General features: G+C 53.9%; 1 protein-coding gene across 1 annotated transcript in view; it reads left to right on the top strand.

Moving 5' to 3' along the window:
• Window positions 1-222: 222 nt before the first annotated feature.
• PHACTR3 (phosphatase and actin regulator 3) overlaps window positions 223-16148 on the top strand; it is a gene marked incomplete at both ends in the record, with an annotated part of 225319 nt that continues 209393 nt past the window's right edge. The window contains one exon of the mRNA XM_079719115.1: window positions 223-337. Within this exon, the coding sequence (XP_079575241.1) occupies window positions 223-337 (115 nt within the window). The remainder of the gene's footprint in view (window positions 338-16148) is intronic.

Here is a 16148-nt window from a genome sequence, read left to right on the forward strand (position 1 = left end):
TCCTGGCTCTAAGGTCCCTCATCCCGGGCTGCGGAGCCCGCCGGGTCCTGGAGATCAAGGTCACGGCGGCGCCCCTCGGCGCCCCCTCCCGGCGGAGGGGCCGGCCTCGCGTGGCGGCCCCGCCCCCGCCCCGCCCCTCCCCGCCGGCGCTTCCCGCAGCTCTGGGTTTTGCGCGGCGCCGGGCGGCCCCGCCGACGCAGCCCCGAGAGGCCCTCCGGCGGGATGCGCGGCCGGGGCGGGGGGCGCACCCGCTGGCCGGCGCCCGTGCTCTCGCTGCTCCGCGCCTTCGGGATCCGGGACGCCGCCGCCGCCGCCACCGCGCGAGGCCCGGCGCAAGGTAAGCGCGCGGCGCGGGGGGCGGGCGCGGGGCTGGGGGGCGGCTGGCCGGGAGCACGCGCCCTGCCCTGGGCCGCTGCGGGGTGGCTGGGATATCCGCTGCGTCCCCAGCACGGAGGTGGGCGCCTGCTGGCTCGGGCTGTCCCCGCAGCCGAGGCGGGCCACTCTGTCCCCAAACAAGGGCAGTCAGTGCGCACAGTGGTCCGGAGCGCTGGCCTTGGCGTCGGCGGTCCCGGGATTGGAACCCTCCTGTACTAGCTTCGTGAGCCTGTGCGCGTGGCACTTGACTTCGCTGTGCCTCGGTTTTCGCATCTGTAAGATGGGGTGCGATCCAGTACTTAAGTCTTGGGGCAGTAGCTGGGATCACGTGAGCAGCGCTTGCTACCCAGTGAGAGTTCCACACGTGTTCCTGGTCCCTTGTCCCCTCAGGAAGGACAGTGGGCCTCCCTCCACCTGTGCAGGGCGGGAGCTGCCAGGGCCCCTGCAGATAGACACCTGCTCCTGGAGCGGGTCCAGCTACAGTTAAAGGGACAGGATCTCAGGAGAGGGACTGAGGAAGCTGGAAAATGGCAGGGCTCCACCTGGTCCAGCGGGGAGGACCTGGGAGTGGGCGGGGGCTTAGGTCTCCCCTTGTGGAGGCCAGAGAGCTTCGCCTGGATTTGCTGGCCGTTGGTACAGTTGGCAACCAGACTGAACACTGGTGCGGCCCAAGGAGAGTTAGGCCAGTGTTTACCCCAGTGGCCCCTTGGTTGGAATCCCTGGGGGATCCCACCCCAGGGCTGCACCATAGAATCTCCTGGAGTCTGTCTTTTTAACCAGTGCCCCAGGTGATTCTGGGATCCAGCTTGTCTGGAAACTGGTTTAGAGACATCAGTGGTTCTCACCAGGGGTGTCCCCCCCTCCGGTTTTGTTTGTTACAACTCCTCCCCCGAGTTCTACTGGCATCCAATGGGGAGAAGCCAAGGAGGCTGCTGAACATCCAATGATGCCCAGAAAGCTCCCCCCCAACCCCCACCCCCCAGAAAAAGAAAGAAAAAGAACGCGCAGGTCCAGGCCAGCAGTGCGGAGGTTGGGAAACTCTGAGATCCACCGAGTCACTGGGTCGAGAAGGAGGGGACTCTGGGGTTGTTGGGACCAGCAGGCGTCATTTGAGAGCCTGTTGTGTGCCAGGCCCTCTGCGGGGCCCTGAGGATGAGAAGCCCGCGGAGAAGCTTTGGGGCACCTCTGTGTGGTGAGGGGAGCCCCAGCCTAGATGATGGGCGGCCCTTCTGTTGGTGAATCCACTCATCATGAATATCAAGCACCTGTAAGCGTGAGGCCTTGTGCAGAGCCTTGGGGGGTGCAGCAGACGAGAGGGAGGTGGCCCCCACCCTGGCACTCACCCTCTAGTGGGGGCAGAGGCGCCCTCACCCCGTGCCTGTACACAGTGGGTGCACACGAGCACCAGCTTCCTCCCCTGAAAGCATCCCCCCAAGCTTTACTTGGGTACTGAGTTTATAGGAAGGCGTATTTGGGGTTAGATTTTGAGAAAGGACATTTCAGATTGTGACCTTCAGCCTCTTGGCAGTGTATTCGGAGCCGTCACAAGTGTATGATCTGCCTGTGGACATGATGTAATTCCTGCCCCACATGCTCATTTCAATTGTTGGGCATTTTTAAAATAGTTCTGTGGCTTTCGTAGGGGCCTTGAAGGATGCAGGGCTCAGCCACTGCTAACCCACTTTCGCCAAGGAGAAAGCCGACTGTTTAGCGGGTCAGCAAGTGTTTGTATTATTCACTGAAAATGGCTCAGGCACTGACCTACATGCTGGGAATGCTGCAGAGCAATGGGGTCAGCTTCCTGCCCTCAGGGAGCTTTGATTCTGGTGGGGGGAGAAAGACAATGGGTGTAGGGGTAAATAAAGTGAAAGTAAACGATAACCTCTGTGCAGAGCAATGGTGGAAGAAGGTAAGGACAGAGAGGCAGTGACTGAGGATGGGAGCTGCTTTAGCTGGGGTGGCCAGGGGAGAGTCTTCCAAGAGGGATGTTTGGCTGCAGACTTGAATGGGGAGAAGCAGTGAGCCATGTGAGGATAGGGGGCGAGAGCATTCCCAGCATGAGGAAGAGCAGTGGCAGAGGCCCTGCATGGGACTTGGTGGCACTGGAGAACAGAAGAGGGTCATGAGGCTGGAGACCCTGGGGGAGGGGAGATGAGCCATGCCTGGCCAGGTGGGCCAGCAGACCCTGGATCCTGTGATGAGCTATGGGGGTTTCACGTGTGTAGTATGAGGCCATTGAGCTAGGGGGGTTTCACGTGTGTAGTATGAGGCCATCGAGCTAGGGGGGTTTCACGTGTGTAGTATGAGGCCATCGAGCTAGGGGGGTTTCACGTGTGTAGTATGAGGCCATCGAGCTAGGGGGGTTTCACGTGTGTCGTATGAGGCCATTGAGCTAGGGGGGTTTCACGTGTGTAGTATGAGGCCATTGAGCTAGGGGGTTTCACGTGTGTCGTATGAGGCCATTGAGCTAGGGGGGTTTCACGTGTGTAGTATGAGGCCATTGGCCAACTTTAGGCTCAGGAATTGCGTGAGGGGCCGTCCTGTGGCAGCAGGCTCCCCGTGGGGAGAGGGCCACCTGCTGCTGGAAGGGCAGGGGGTGGGGACAGTGGGCAGCCCCGGGACCCTTAGGTGGTGGAGCTCACAGGCCCTGCTGAAGCCTTGGGCGCCTGAAATTCGGGATGCTGGCTGCTTAGGTTTTGTGTCTAAGCCTGGGGTGGGAGCTCCTTCTGTGGACTTGTGGAAGGCTCGCTGGAGGAGGAGGGAGACTGGTGGCGGGGAAGGTTGGAGAGAGGAGGCCATGTTCACTTGGAGAGGCCTGCTGACAGCTTCGAGGATGTGCCAGATTGGCCGTTGTCTGTCTGAGTCTGAAGCTTTGGGCGGGTGGGCGGGCGGCCTGGAGCCTCGCATCCGAGATTCCCCGGCGCCGGGCTGAGTCTCTGCGTTTCAGTGTTGCATTTCAGTGTTGGGTCAGGTAAGACCCCGTCCAAATACCGAATTTTGGTTTGGAACAAGGGTCCGGGGACCCAGGGTAAAGCGAGGCTATGTGCCCGCCGCTCTGGGTGTTCTGATGGCTGGGCTGCGGAGGGGTCCCCTGGGCTCCCAGCGCCTGGAACCGGAAGGGGATCTGTCTGGCTGCCACCTGAAGCTGTGCTCCCTTGATTTGTGTGGCTGCTTCCCGGAGCTTGCTTTGGGCAGATCCTAACTCCCAACCTTAAAGGGCTGATGGGCTGTTTCTGTGTCCAGTGCTGCTTTAATTTAGGAACAAATGAACTGCTTATTCTTCCAGACTTCGAAGTTGGATTTGGAAACACTGACTTGTACTGGGATATTTCTGCACCAAATGCGTTGTGGGTTTTTTTGTTGTTGTTGTTTGTTTGTTTTTAATTTTTTTGAAGGGAAAGCAATGATGGATGAGAGCATGACATGTTTGAGCCGATGCTCGTTACAAGTTGTGGCTTTAGCGGCTGCCCGAGGCCACTGGAAATGGAATGCTGGTCTCCCTGGCCCAGCCCAGGGCTCAGAGTTAGGGCTGCGCCAGGCTCCCAAAGGCAGCAGCTCTGAAGACCCAGCTTGGGGCTGAGCTGCCCAATTCTTTGGAAATCATAATGACAACCAGGTGTATTTAGCAGACTTTCCTGGTAGCAAGTGACCAACAATTTAGGAAACGGTAAATCCAAAGCTGGGCAGTCTCAGTAGTTCCAGCTAGCATCCTTTTGGCTGTCCAGGGCTCGGGCGGGGTCCCACCACCCGCCCTTGGGAATGGGGGTTGCTGCATGGCTGAGTCCTAGCTCATGGGCCAGTCCACAGGCTGCCCAGCCAGAGGTGGAGCCTGCATCACCTCCGTAGCCAGGCCTGAGGACCTCCCCCCCGACCCCCGGAGAAAATCAGTGTGATGGCAGCAGCAGGAGAGTGGGTACTGGGCATTGCAAACCCCAGCACATTTCCAGCTGCCCCAGCAGCATGGGAACCCCATACCTGTGCACACCTGACCTGCAGAACCCACCGTGGATCTGGAATCTGGATCTGGCCTCAGCCTTCTTTCCTGTGACAGGTTTGTGTTTGAAGGCAAAGACAGGGATTGCGACCTCCAGGCAGCAGTAGAAGGTCCTGCGAGGGTTTGCCATCCAGCCGAGACCTTCCCTTCCCTCCCGTCACCTGCCCAGGTGCCCAGGGCATTTTCCCGCCACTTACCCCTCATCCACCCAAATCTGTGCCCCATCATCTTAAAGCTGGCTGATGAACTTGGCCAAGGTGAATTGGCTGATCACTCCATTTTTGCTTGAAGGGAAATGAGTGGTCCTCAGGCTTTAGAACGGGTCTGGCCTGTAGTTGGCACTCGGTAAATATTTGTCAGATGAATGCATGAGATGTTCTCCCATGCAGGCAATAGGTTTCTTCGGAGGAAAAAACAAACAAACAAAAAATATATATAATTACATTAGTATTTCATGAACATCTTCTCCAAGTGAGAAGTGAAAACATTACAGGATCTCCTTGGAAAACCACTCCTTCCCTGTCCCTCCTTGGAGGGAGCCCCTGTTACCATGAGTGTTTTTCCCACCAGACTGTCTTGACATGTGCGTGTGGGTCTCGGTAGAATATGTACAGGATGGTTTCCTGTAAGTGTTTTTAAAGAGGTGGCGTTTGAATACAGCTGTCTTGTTCGGAAACTTACTGTTTTTATTCAACAGCATGTCTGGGAGATTTATCTGGGTTCGTGGATTCTTCCTAATTGCTTTAGAATATTCCACCGTTTGAGACTTTCTGTGGCTGCTGGCCGTGGAGGGCATCCTCAGACCCTCTGTTCCCGGCGGTGCCCCTGTGAACGTCCTCTCGGTGCATTTGTGCAAGTGTTTCTCTACAGGGCGCGTTCTAAGACATGGAAGTCCTGGGGCATAGAAAGAGCCTGTTGTAAATTTTACTTGGTTTAGTGAAATTGTTTCCCACAGTGGCTCTGTCACCCCCAAGGGCAGTGTCTGAGGAGCTAGCTTCTCTAGGTCAGTTTCTTGAAGGTTGTCAGTCCCACAGAAGAAGAGTGGGACTTCTTGGTTTAATTTGTATTCCGGTGATTGCTGGAGAAGGTTTTTCTCATGCTAATTGGCCCTTTGGATTTCACTTCCTGTGAGTTGCTTCTTTGCTGTGGGGTTGTTAGTTTCTTTTTGCAATTGGTGTGTAAGAGCTATTTGTGTGTTCTGGGTTCTAATCCTCTGTTTGCTACAGAGATTTTAGATCTCCCTGTGGCTTGGCTTTTAATTTTGTTTATCGTGTCTTTGGTTGAGTAGAAGTTTTTAAGTTTGTCTTTCTTAAGATATGGTTGACATAGAGCATGATATGAGTTTAGGTATATTATGCAATGATTCACTGTTTGTATGTATCGCGAAATGATCACCACAGTAAGTCTAGTTAACGTTCATTGCCACAAAGAGTTATGTGTGTGTGTGTGTGAGTGTGAGTGTGATGAGAACTTTTGCCGTCTACTCTCTTAGCAACTTTAAAATGTACAGTACACTTCCATTAACTATTGTCACCAAGCTGTACCTTCCATCCCCACGTTTTCACTTTTGAAGAGTGAAGTTCATCAAGCCTTTTCTTTTGCTTTTTTTAAAAAAAATTATTTATTTATTTATTTATTTATTTGCTTTTGGCTGTGTTGGGTCTTCGTTGCTGCGCGCGGGCTTTCTCTAGTTGCGGCGAGCGGGGGCTACTCTTTGTTGCAGTGCGCGGGCTTCTCATTGCGGTGGCTTCTTTTGCTGCGGAGCACGGGCTCTAGGTGCGTGGGCTTCAGTAGTTGTGGCGCGTGGGCTCAGCAGTTGTGGCTTAGGGGCTCTAGAGCGCAGGCTCAGTAGTTGTGGTGCACAGGCTTAGTTGCTCCGTGGCACATGGGATCTTCCCGGACCAGAGCTCGAAACTGTGTCCCCTGCGTTGGCAGGCGGCTTCTTAACCACTGCACCACCAGGGAAGCCCCCATCAAGCTTTTTCTTTATGTCTTTGCCTTAAGTGTCTTCTTTAAGAAATCCCTTTCTGCCTCACATTTAGAGCAAACACCTTGCCCCAGTTTGCCCAGGATGGTCCTGGTTTTAGCACTGAAAGTCCTGTGTCCTGAGAACCCCTGAGTCCCAAGCAAACCAGGACAGTTGGTCATAAACATCTTCACCCATGTTTCCTTTTAATGAGTGTACAGCTTTTTTCTTTACATTTATGTTTCTAATCCACTGTAATTTACTTCTGTGAATAGTATGAGGTAAAAATACGGATTTTTAAAAAAAGTGTAGTATAGTTGATTTACAATGTTGTATTGGTTTCAGGTGTACAGCAGAGTGATTCAATTATACATGTATATATGTATTTCAGATTCTTTTCCATGACAGGTTATTATAAGATATTGAATATAGTTCCCTGTGCTCTACACAGGGTTCTTGTTGTTTATCTGTTTTCTATATAATAGTGTGTATATGTTAATCCCAAGCTCCTAATTTATCTCTCCTGAATACAGATTTTTAATCAGGGATCCAGGAGTCAAATGTTTCACTCAGGGAACCATCGGTTCTGGTGGAAACGTCCAGCCGTGCCTATGGGCAGAGGAGGAAAGGTGGCCTGGGGGGCAGGCACGTGACAACGGGGCAGACCATGTCTCCCGAACCTAACATTGAAGCAGGTTTTGGGCAAGAGTTTCGTTTCTGATTTGAAAATATATGGTTTTATTGGTAACAATCAACGTTTCATTTTGCATTTGAGAAACCCCTTTTACCAGGAAGCAGCGGCCCACAGGAGTCAGCTGTTTGGAGAATTCCAGGGGTTCCTCCTCATGGCCCTGCCGCTTCTCCCTCCCCCATCCCCCCAGAAGGAGCCCTCCCCCTGTGCCCGTGGAGACCTGCGTCCTCGTGACTTAATAAAACCAGGGCACTGAGTCCCCCGACCCCATCTCCTCTGTTTGAGCTTCATTAAGGCAACCTGCTGCCTTTGGGGTTTCTTCCAAAACTCAGCTGCAGTTTATTTTAAGGAAAAACACCACTACAGCAGCTCACACCCCTTGCATCACACTCCTCCCAGCCGGACTGGGGAGCCAGCTGGGACGGTGGTGACGAGAGGGGCCGTGTCCCGGTGACTTGGGGTCTGCACCGTGTCCTCTGCAGTTGTGGGGGGAGGGAGGAGAAGGTGGGGTGGGGTGCCTGGTGCCCTTTGGAGACTGGTGACCTTGGTTGCCTGGGAGGATGTTGATTTTGCATAATTGTAATATTTTCTGGAAAGGTGACTAGTTCCACCAGTGACTGGGTGCGAGTATGTGAATCTTCATGAGGTCTTTCCCGGGACGGAATCCAGGAGTCCTGGGTGCTCAGAGCTGAGCCGTCCCTCTTCTTTTTCCTGCCCTTGGACACCAGCATCCTGGTTCTCAGGCCTTCAGGTTTGGACGGGGCCTGTACCACTGGTTTTCCTGGGTCTGCGCCTTGTTCCTGGCAAACCATGGGGCTTCTCTGCATCCATAACCATGCGCCAGTCCCTCATAATCAGTGTCTGTCTGTATGTCTGTACATCTCCTACTGGTTCTGTTTCTCTGGAGAACCCTGACTAATACAGCTGGTGTATTAGTCTGGTAAGGTTACCATAACAAACTACCACAGAAATTAAATTTCTCACAGTTCCGGAGGCTGGAAGTCCAGAATCAAGGTTCCGTCCGAGGCCTCTGTCCTTGGCCTGCCGACGGCTGTGCCCTCACGTGGCCCGTGTCCTCTGTGTGCGCCCCGCTGTCTCTCTGTGTCCAGGTTTCCTCTTCTTCTAGGGACGCGAGTTAGGCTGGTTTGGGGCCTCCCCAGCAACCTCATTTAACCATAATCACCTCTTTAAAGGCCCTGTCTCCAAACAGCATCACATTTGGGGGTTAGGGGGGTGAGGGGCTTAAGTTCATGAATTTTTTTTTTTTTTTGCGGTACGCGGGCCTCTCACTGTTGCGGCCTCTCCCGTTGCGGAGCACAGGCTCCGGACGCGCAGGCTCAGCGGCCATGGCTCATGGGCCCAGCCGCTCCGCGGCATGTGGGATCCTCCCGGACCGGGGCACGAACCCATGTCCCCTGCATCGGCAGGTGGACTCTCAACCACTGCGCCACCAGGGAAGCCCTAAGGTCATGAATTTTGAGGGGACTCAATTCAGTCCAGACCCCCTGTGAGGTTAGTGCCATTGTCTGTCTGCGGGGAGCTCAGCGGGGCTGTGGGCTGAGCCTCAGGTCCGCTTCACGAGACCTTTGCATGGGAGCTTGGGTCCCAAGAGGGAGCTTCCAAGAGACACAGCCTCCAGTTCTGACACCTTTTGTGATCTGGCCTTGGAAGTCACACCTCATCACTTCTGCCGTAGAATCAGCCCACCCAGATTGGGGGTAGGGAAGCAGACACCCATCTCTTTTTAAAAATTTTTATTTAACAATTTTTCTTTTAAATTTTTATTGGAGTATAGTTCATTTACAATGCTGTGTTAGTTTCTGCTGTACAACGAAGTGAATCAGTTATACATATACATATATCCACTCTTTTTTAGATTCTTTTCCCATATAGTTCATTACAGAGTACTGAGCAGAGTTCCTTAGGCTGTATGGGAGGTCCTTGTTGATTATCTGTTTTATATGTAGTAGTGTGTATATGTCAACCCCAATCTCCCAAATTATTCCTCCCCCATCTTCCCCCTTGGTAACCATAAACTTGTTTTCTACATCTGTAACTCTATTTCTGTTTTGTAAATAAGTTCATTTGTACCATTTTTTAAGATTCCACATATAAGCAATATCAGATATTTGTCTTTCTCTCTTTGTCTGACTTACTTCACGCAGTATGACAATCTCTAGGTCCAAGCATGTCACTGCAAATGGCATTATTTCATTCTTTTTATGGCTGAGTAATATCCCATTGTATATATGTGCCACATCTTCTTTATCCATTCCTCTGTTGATGGACATTTAGGTTGCTTCCATGTCCTGGCTATTGTCAGTAGTGCTGCAGTGAACATTGGGGTGCGTGTATCTTTTCGAATTATGGTTTTTTCCAGATATATACCCAGGAGTGGGATTGCTGGATCATATGCTAACTCTATTTTTAGGTTTTTAAGGAGCTTCTATACTGTTCTCCATAGTGGCTGTATCAATTTACATTCCCACCAACAGTGTAGGGGGGTTCCCTTTTCTCCACACCCTCTCCAGCATTTATTGTTTGTAGATTTTTAAATGATGGCCATTCTGGTGTGAGGTGACACTAGACACCCATCTCTTAATGGGGGCCGTGCAGACCCATGTGGTGAGATGTGAGGTGGGGTCGTATCCTGGCCGTATTTGGAAAATACCACCGGCCACACCATCTGAATGACCCCGACACAGCCCCCTTCCCAGTTCCCGTGTGGCCCTCACCGCTGAGCCTGCACGAAAGAGTCGACCCAGCAGCCTGTCTGCTCTCCCTAGAAAGGCCTCCTCGAGGGGTCGGCCTTCCGCTGGCCTCTGAGAACGTGGACTTGGGAAGGGCCCCTCCGTCTCAGGCTGGGAGAGTGGCTCCCTGCGCTGTTTGCACGGAGAGTTGGGTGCACGCTGGAGCCCTGCCTTCCTTCTGGGGTTTTCCTTCTGGGGTCTGCCTTCCTGCTCCCTGCGGGCAGAGGGTGCCCACGGGACCAGCCCCCCAAGAAAAACGCTGGGCGCTGAGTCTCCAATGAGCTTCCCAGGGCGACCACCTGTCACACGTGTGGTACCAACTCCTCGTTGGAGGAATTAAGTGTGTCCCGTGACTCCACAGGGAGAAGGTTCTGGAAGCTTGTGCCTGGTTTACCCAGGAGTCACCCACTCGCCTTGTCCCTTTGCTGACTGTGCTCCATGTCCTCTCTGTAGTGAATCACGGCCGTGAATACGAGTGGACCTGAGTTCAGGGAGCCCCTCTAGTGAGTCCCCAAACCTGAGGGGGGTCCTGGAGACCCCAGCACCATGGCCGTCTGTTCATTCTCTTGTTAGTGCTCCATCTTTCCCAGCCAGTATCGACCCAGGCCTGCGGCGACCTGCTCACTGCTGTGTGCACACCTGTGCCTGGCACATGGCAGGTGGCCTTACCGAGAGCACGAACCACAGGTGGGGCTGGGAAATTCTGCCTTTTCTCAGCCCATGGAGAGAGCCATCCTTGGGCTCCAGAAGTTTCTTCCTTCGGACAGCATCTGTTCTAACACTGAGCCTCTGGCTTCTCTGCAGAGGAGACCCATTTAGCAGAAAAAGCCCCCAATTCAGCAGCACTTTCCCTCCAGAATTGCAAGAAGCAGCACACAGTCTCTCCAAAGCATCTCTATTTGAGAGGCTACCCTGTTCTTCTGAAAGCATGTATTTTTAGACCGTTTCGAATTATTTACACACCCTTCCTACAGCAAACTTGAAACAGGTGTATGGAGGCCTACCTGGGCCCCATTCTCCAATACTGACCCCGCGTACTTTGTACAGGTACTGACAGGTGCCCTTGGCAGGCACCTCCATCCGAGTCTTAATCAAAGCGTCTGCCTTATCTGTTTCCCAGTCTGTCCCGTCTGATTCTGCCACCAGCAGGTCTCCCGGAAGTCAGGCAGGCATCCTGCTGCCTGCATTGTGTGCATCGTATATTTGGATGGTGGGGTCACTGCCACTGACCCACAGGGTAAGGACCAGAAATAGACCCTGCCCTAGATGAGGTTTCTGATACAAGTGAAGGACTGTTTCTCTCCACTTAATAGTGTCCAGAACAGCTGTGTGGAAAGGAATGTTATCTTTCGTCTGTGACTAAATCTCTTTTAACTCCTGTAATTCACACGCCCTCAGATAATGGGATGCCAGCACCGAGAGGCTGCTGCAAATTTCTGTTTCTATTTTTATTTTAACGGCTTTGCTGTCTGTGCTTTTTCCTATAAGCCACACCCAAAAATCATGGTAAATTAGCTCCAAGTTTTTACCTCTTCGTTAAGTATTGGGAGGATAAAAAGTAAGAGGAGGGATGCCTTTCATTTGTAGAGCAGAGTGATTTCTAACTTGGAGAATTATGATGAAAGTGACGGATGTTTTGAAACGATCATTTGCAGCGGCTTTGTATGGGAGTCACCACGGTGGGAGAAGCCACGATGAAATCTCCTTTGAGGGGACAGTGATATCACACGAGCCGGGGCCGGACGCCGGGCCGAGCCCTGTCCTCAGCTCTGCCCCTTCGCCTGCATGTCTGTATAGGAGGTGTGACCCCATTTGTCAGATGAGGAAAACCGAGGCTCAAAGAGATGGAGTAACTTGCCCAAGGCCACACAGCTGCCGGAGCTGCACCTGAACCTGGGCAATCGACTTTGGCAGACTTTGGATTCTTAGCCCTTTGCTTGTTCCTGCCTCAGAATTTATGTTCTCTACCTTTTGTTCTGGAAGACAGTGCTAGTTCTTGGTACCTCATACAGGGGTCCTTAGTGAATGCCCCAACTCAGGCTGCACCTTGGAGGTGCCTGACTTGGAAACAAGGGGTCTGGTGGCAGGAGAGAGCCCTGCCCTGCAGGTGGCTTTGTGCCCCGCAGGTGGGACACCTGGGTGGTCGACGCCACCTGTCCTCCTGTGTGGTTTGTGCCCTTCTGTTTGAATCTTGGGTTGACCTTGGATGTGCGCACATCCCTCTTCCCAGGTGGTCTATGCGGGGTCACCCAGGGTCGTGCAGGGTTGGGAGAAGGACCCTTGCAGTCCGGCAGACCTGCATGACCCCCCCTCCCCGAGCCTGGGCCTCCTGTGGGTGGAGGATAACACCAGGGCTGGCGTCCTTGGTCACCCGGGAGGATGAACGGGAGGATGCGTGTGTTCCTTTTCTGTGGCTGCTGAAACGGAGGACCACGAACTTGGCGGGCTAAGTGACATGTGTCTATCGTCACACGTCCCTTGTGGGTTAGAGGTGTGGTGGGCTCAGCAGTGCCCTGCTCTGGGGCCCACGGGCCAGAGTCGAGGTGCGGGCAGGTCCTGGCGTTCTGAGAGGGAAGCCGAGTCCTGCTCACAGGCTGCAGGACCCGGGTCCCCGTTTCCTTGTGGGCTGTTGGGGGGTCCTTCTCTGCTTCCAGAGGCCGCTGTGCTCCCTGGCTTCTGGCCCCTTCAGGGCCCGCAGTGGTGGGCCGCATCCTCCTCGGATGCCTGGTCCGCCTTTTGCACCCCTCTTGCTCTTCTGTCTTCCCTCTGCTTTGAGGGCTCCTGTGATTACACAGCCCCGTCTGGATCATCTCGGATAATCTCCCTGTCTTCGGGTCAGCTGATTATAACCCTGGTTCCGTCCGCAAAAGCCTTCAGGGCAGTGCCTAGGATCAAGTTTGATTGAGTAACCTGGGGCTGGGAATCCGGGGAGATTAGAATTCTGCCATCCACACTGTGGGTAAGTGGATTAGCCCGGGGACCGGCCCATAGTGAGCTACTAGGTGCGGACAGGGCGACACCACTGTGGTGAGATCCAGTTAAATCAGCTGCATGAGTTTGGGGGGAGAGCAGCGGGGTCCAGCTTCGAGGAATCCTGCTGTTAAAACAACCCCCTCCCCGAATTATAGAGCCCGTAATCCCCGAATTATAGAGCCCGTAATCCCCGAATTATAGAGCACGTAAATCAGCTGGTAACTATCTGAATTGTAACAGTAATCGTGTGTAGGAATTTTTTTTTTTTTTTTTTTATTGCAGTTCAGCGGCATGGTACCTTTGCATCAGGAGTGGGGGAAACATACATAGTTACAATGTATCCGGGCTCTGCCCACTACCCTGCATTCTAGGCTGCCTGTGTCTCTCCCTGTCTGAATGCAGCAGCCCCTGTCCACCCCCCTCATCTCCCCAGCCCCTTTTGCCTCCCTCCAGTGGCCCCATAACCTTCCAAGAGAAGGGAAATCCGTTCTCTTTCTTTCCTGGCTGGAGACCCTCCCGGGTTTTTCATTCCTCCCAAGATAAAGTCTGTTCTCTGCCCCATGGGTCATGAGGCCCTTTGAGTCCTGGGGACTGTCCCCCACTCTCACCGCATGCCACCCCGCCTCCAGCACTCCAGCTACCCAGCCCCTTCTCAGCCCTTCAAACTGCCCAGTGCTCCCACCCCAGGGCCTTTGCACATGCTGTTGTTGGGAGGGAGCCCTCCTCTCCCCTTCCCCACCCCCTGCATTGCCTGGCACATACTATGAATAAGTGAATCAATCAATGAAACCCCAAACAGGGGCCTCATGTTCTTTAGGACACATGTCTTGGATCAAGGCTGGTGGCTCCATGTGGTCTTCAGACCCATGCCTTTCCGAATGCAGGGCCAGCCCCCCGTCTTTGCTGTGTGTTCCAGGTTCTGGTCGGAGCTAGAACCAACCCCACTCTAGATGTCTGCCCCTCCACTCCCTCCTGCCAACAGACCCCCAGGGCCCATTCCCCTAAAATCCTGGGGTTGCCTTTTACACCATGGTACCCCAGGTAGCCCTTGAAAAGAATGAACCATGAGGGCCAGAGGCCCCCCAAAACTGCCACATGAAGTGCCAGGAGTGATCTCTGCTGCACCCCAAGTGGATGGGCTGATGTAGCCTCCACTAAACACAGAAATGAATGCTGTTCCCCCGTCTGCCGTGGAAGTCACTGGCACTATTGTTAATATTCCAGAATGGGGACTGGTGACCGCACCAGGATCTAACTGCCTAAATAACTGCCCCTCCCCCCATGAAATCCCCGTGGAGCCACCAGCTTTAAACTGCACCAGCAGGTTAGTGAAATGTAGACTCTGAAAGCGATCACAGCGTCTATGAAAATACGGACACAGCCATCATTATTTATAGGTTTGCACAAGTGGATTCTTGGAATTATTGCTCCAGCCAAGGAACTTAGGAAGTATTTTTAAAAGTTTAAAGTACTATAAACCTGGTGCTACGAATTTTCTGTAATTTATGGATCGGGCTCGATGCCGTGTTTGAACTGTTACACGGTAAAAGACTTTGTCTTCCGTTCCTGCGATGGGTTGTTAGAGACATAAATCCGTGTGTGGTGAGGCAGTAAACCCAGCTCTGGGGTCTCCCAAGGGAAAGGAAACAAGCCCCGTTAGAATATAAATCCAGTAAACATACTACAGTGTACGCGTTGAATTGGAGGAAAGAGAAAGTGTCTGGGTGACAATGACCATTATTTAAACACGAATTATCTTCTTTTAAAAGTCAGAGTCAAGGGCTTCCCTGGTGGCGCAGTGGTTGAGAGTCCGCCTGCCGATGCAGGGGACACGGGTTTGTGCCTTGGTCCGGGAGGATCCCACATGCCACGGAGCGGCTGGGCCCGTGAGCCATGGCCACTGGGCCTACGCGTCCAGAGACTGTGCTCCGCAACGGGAGAGGCCACAACAGTGAGAGGCCTGCATACCACACACACACACACACAAAAAAAAGTCAGAGTCAAGTGGCTGGACCGTCGGGGCGGTGAGCATAACTGCTGAAGAGCATTGCCAGTTTGCCCTTTTATTTATTATTAACATTCTAATCATCCATGTCTTTCAGAATCCCTTTCTCCACAGTTGTTGGCATCCCATCCTCACGTGTGTCACTCCAGGGTCACAGCGTGGCTGCTGGAGCTCCAGACCCCGCAGGACACTCGGACAGGAGGCAGGCACGCTGCCATCAGCACCTGCCAGGGTGATGGTGACAGCTGCCTTTTCTGTGTGTCTCTCCGTCCGTCCATCAGCGGTGTTTCCCACAGAGGAAGCCAGCCCACTCCCTTCATTAGCTAGAAACAGGGCACACGCATCCTCCAGCAAGGGAGGTGTATAGGATGTACCCAGGATGGGAGGTCCCCTGAGACTTTCGGCTTGGTGCTCCAACGCACCCCTGACACACAAGCAGGAGCTGCCTGGGGCTGTTTTCTGTCCTTCCTGCAGAGGGCGCCCCCATCCCTCCCCTGGTTTGGCTTCTTGCTCTATATTCTTCTGCCTCCATCCCTGCCATCCTGTGGGGCCCTCGCGGCGGCCTGGATGTGCTCGGGGCACGTAAGACATCAGAAGGCCAGCGTCTTGCACCAGAGGACTTTTTTTTTTGGTGGTACGCAGGCCTCTCACTGCTGTGGCCTCTCCCGTCGCGGAGCACAGGCTCCGGACGTGCAGGCTCAGCGGCCATGGCTCACGGGCCCAGCTGCTCCGCGGCATGTGGGATCTTCCCGGACCGGGGCACGAACCCGTGTCCCCTGCATCGGCAGGCGGACTCTCAACCACTGCGCCACCAGGGAAGCCCCCAGAGGACTTTTTGTGTCCCGAGTGCTGGGACCGAATGCCAGCACCCTACGAGGGAGGCCCTTCCCCCACTCACACGGGCTTAGAGGGGACACAGGAAGTGATGGAACCGCCTCTCGTGCCCGGGTCTTAGACTCCGGCTCTAGATAGCCTGAGCACGGAAGACACTCTGAGGAGGGCTAAGCCTGGGGACACCCACGGCCGTTTCTCAGGCCAGCTCTGGCTGCCGATGCCTTTCAGGGCGGGGACCATGGTTGGTGACATGGAGGCTTTTGTTTTAGAAGAGTTGGGCGTGTTTAGAAAAGAGCCACAGCTGGTATTGCATTGAGCACCACCCTGGGTAGCCTTATGGGCAAGGCTGGTGATGGAAACCCCAGCAAGGTCAAAGGGCAAAAGAAGCCAAGTTCAAGGCTAGGTCAGCCCTCAGGTCAGGGGAAGTTTCCACAGGCCATTGTTGGGCGCAGTTCCTTCTGCGACCAGCAGAGGGCGGGGCTCCCCTCCTCACCGTGGGCTCCGTGGGACCTGCTTTGTCTTCACCCTTCCCTCTCCTTTGGCCTCCAGTCCCCACCCTG

Source organism: Hyperoodon ampullatus (genome assembly GCF_949752795.1).
Source record: "Hyperoodon ampullatus genome assembly, chromosome: 14".
Classification (NCBI taxonomy): Eukaryota; Metazoa; Chordata; class Mammalia; order Artiodactyla; family Ziphiidae; genus Hyperoodon; species Hyperoodon ampullatus.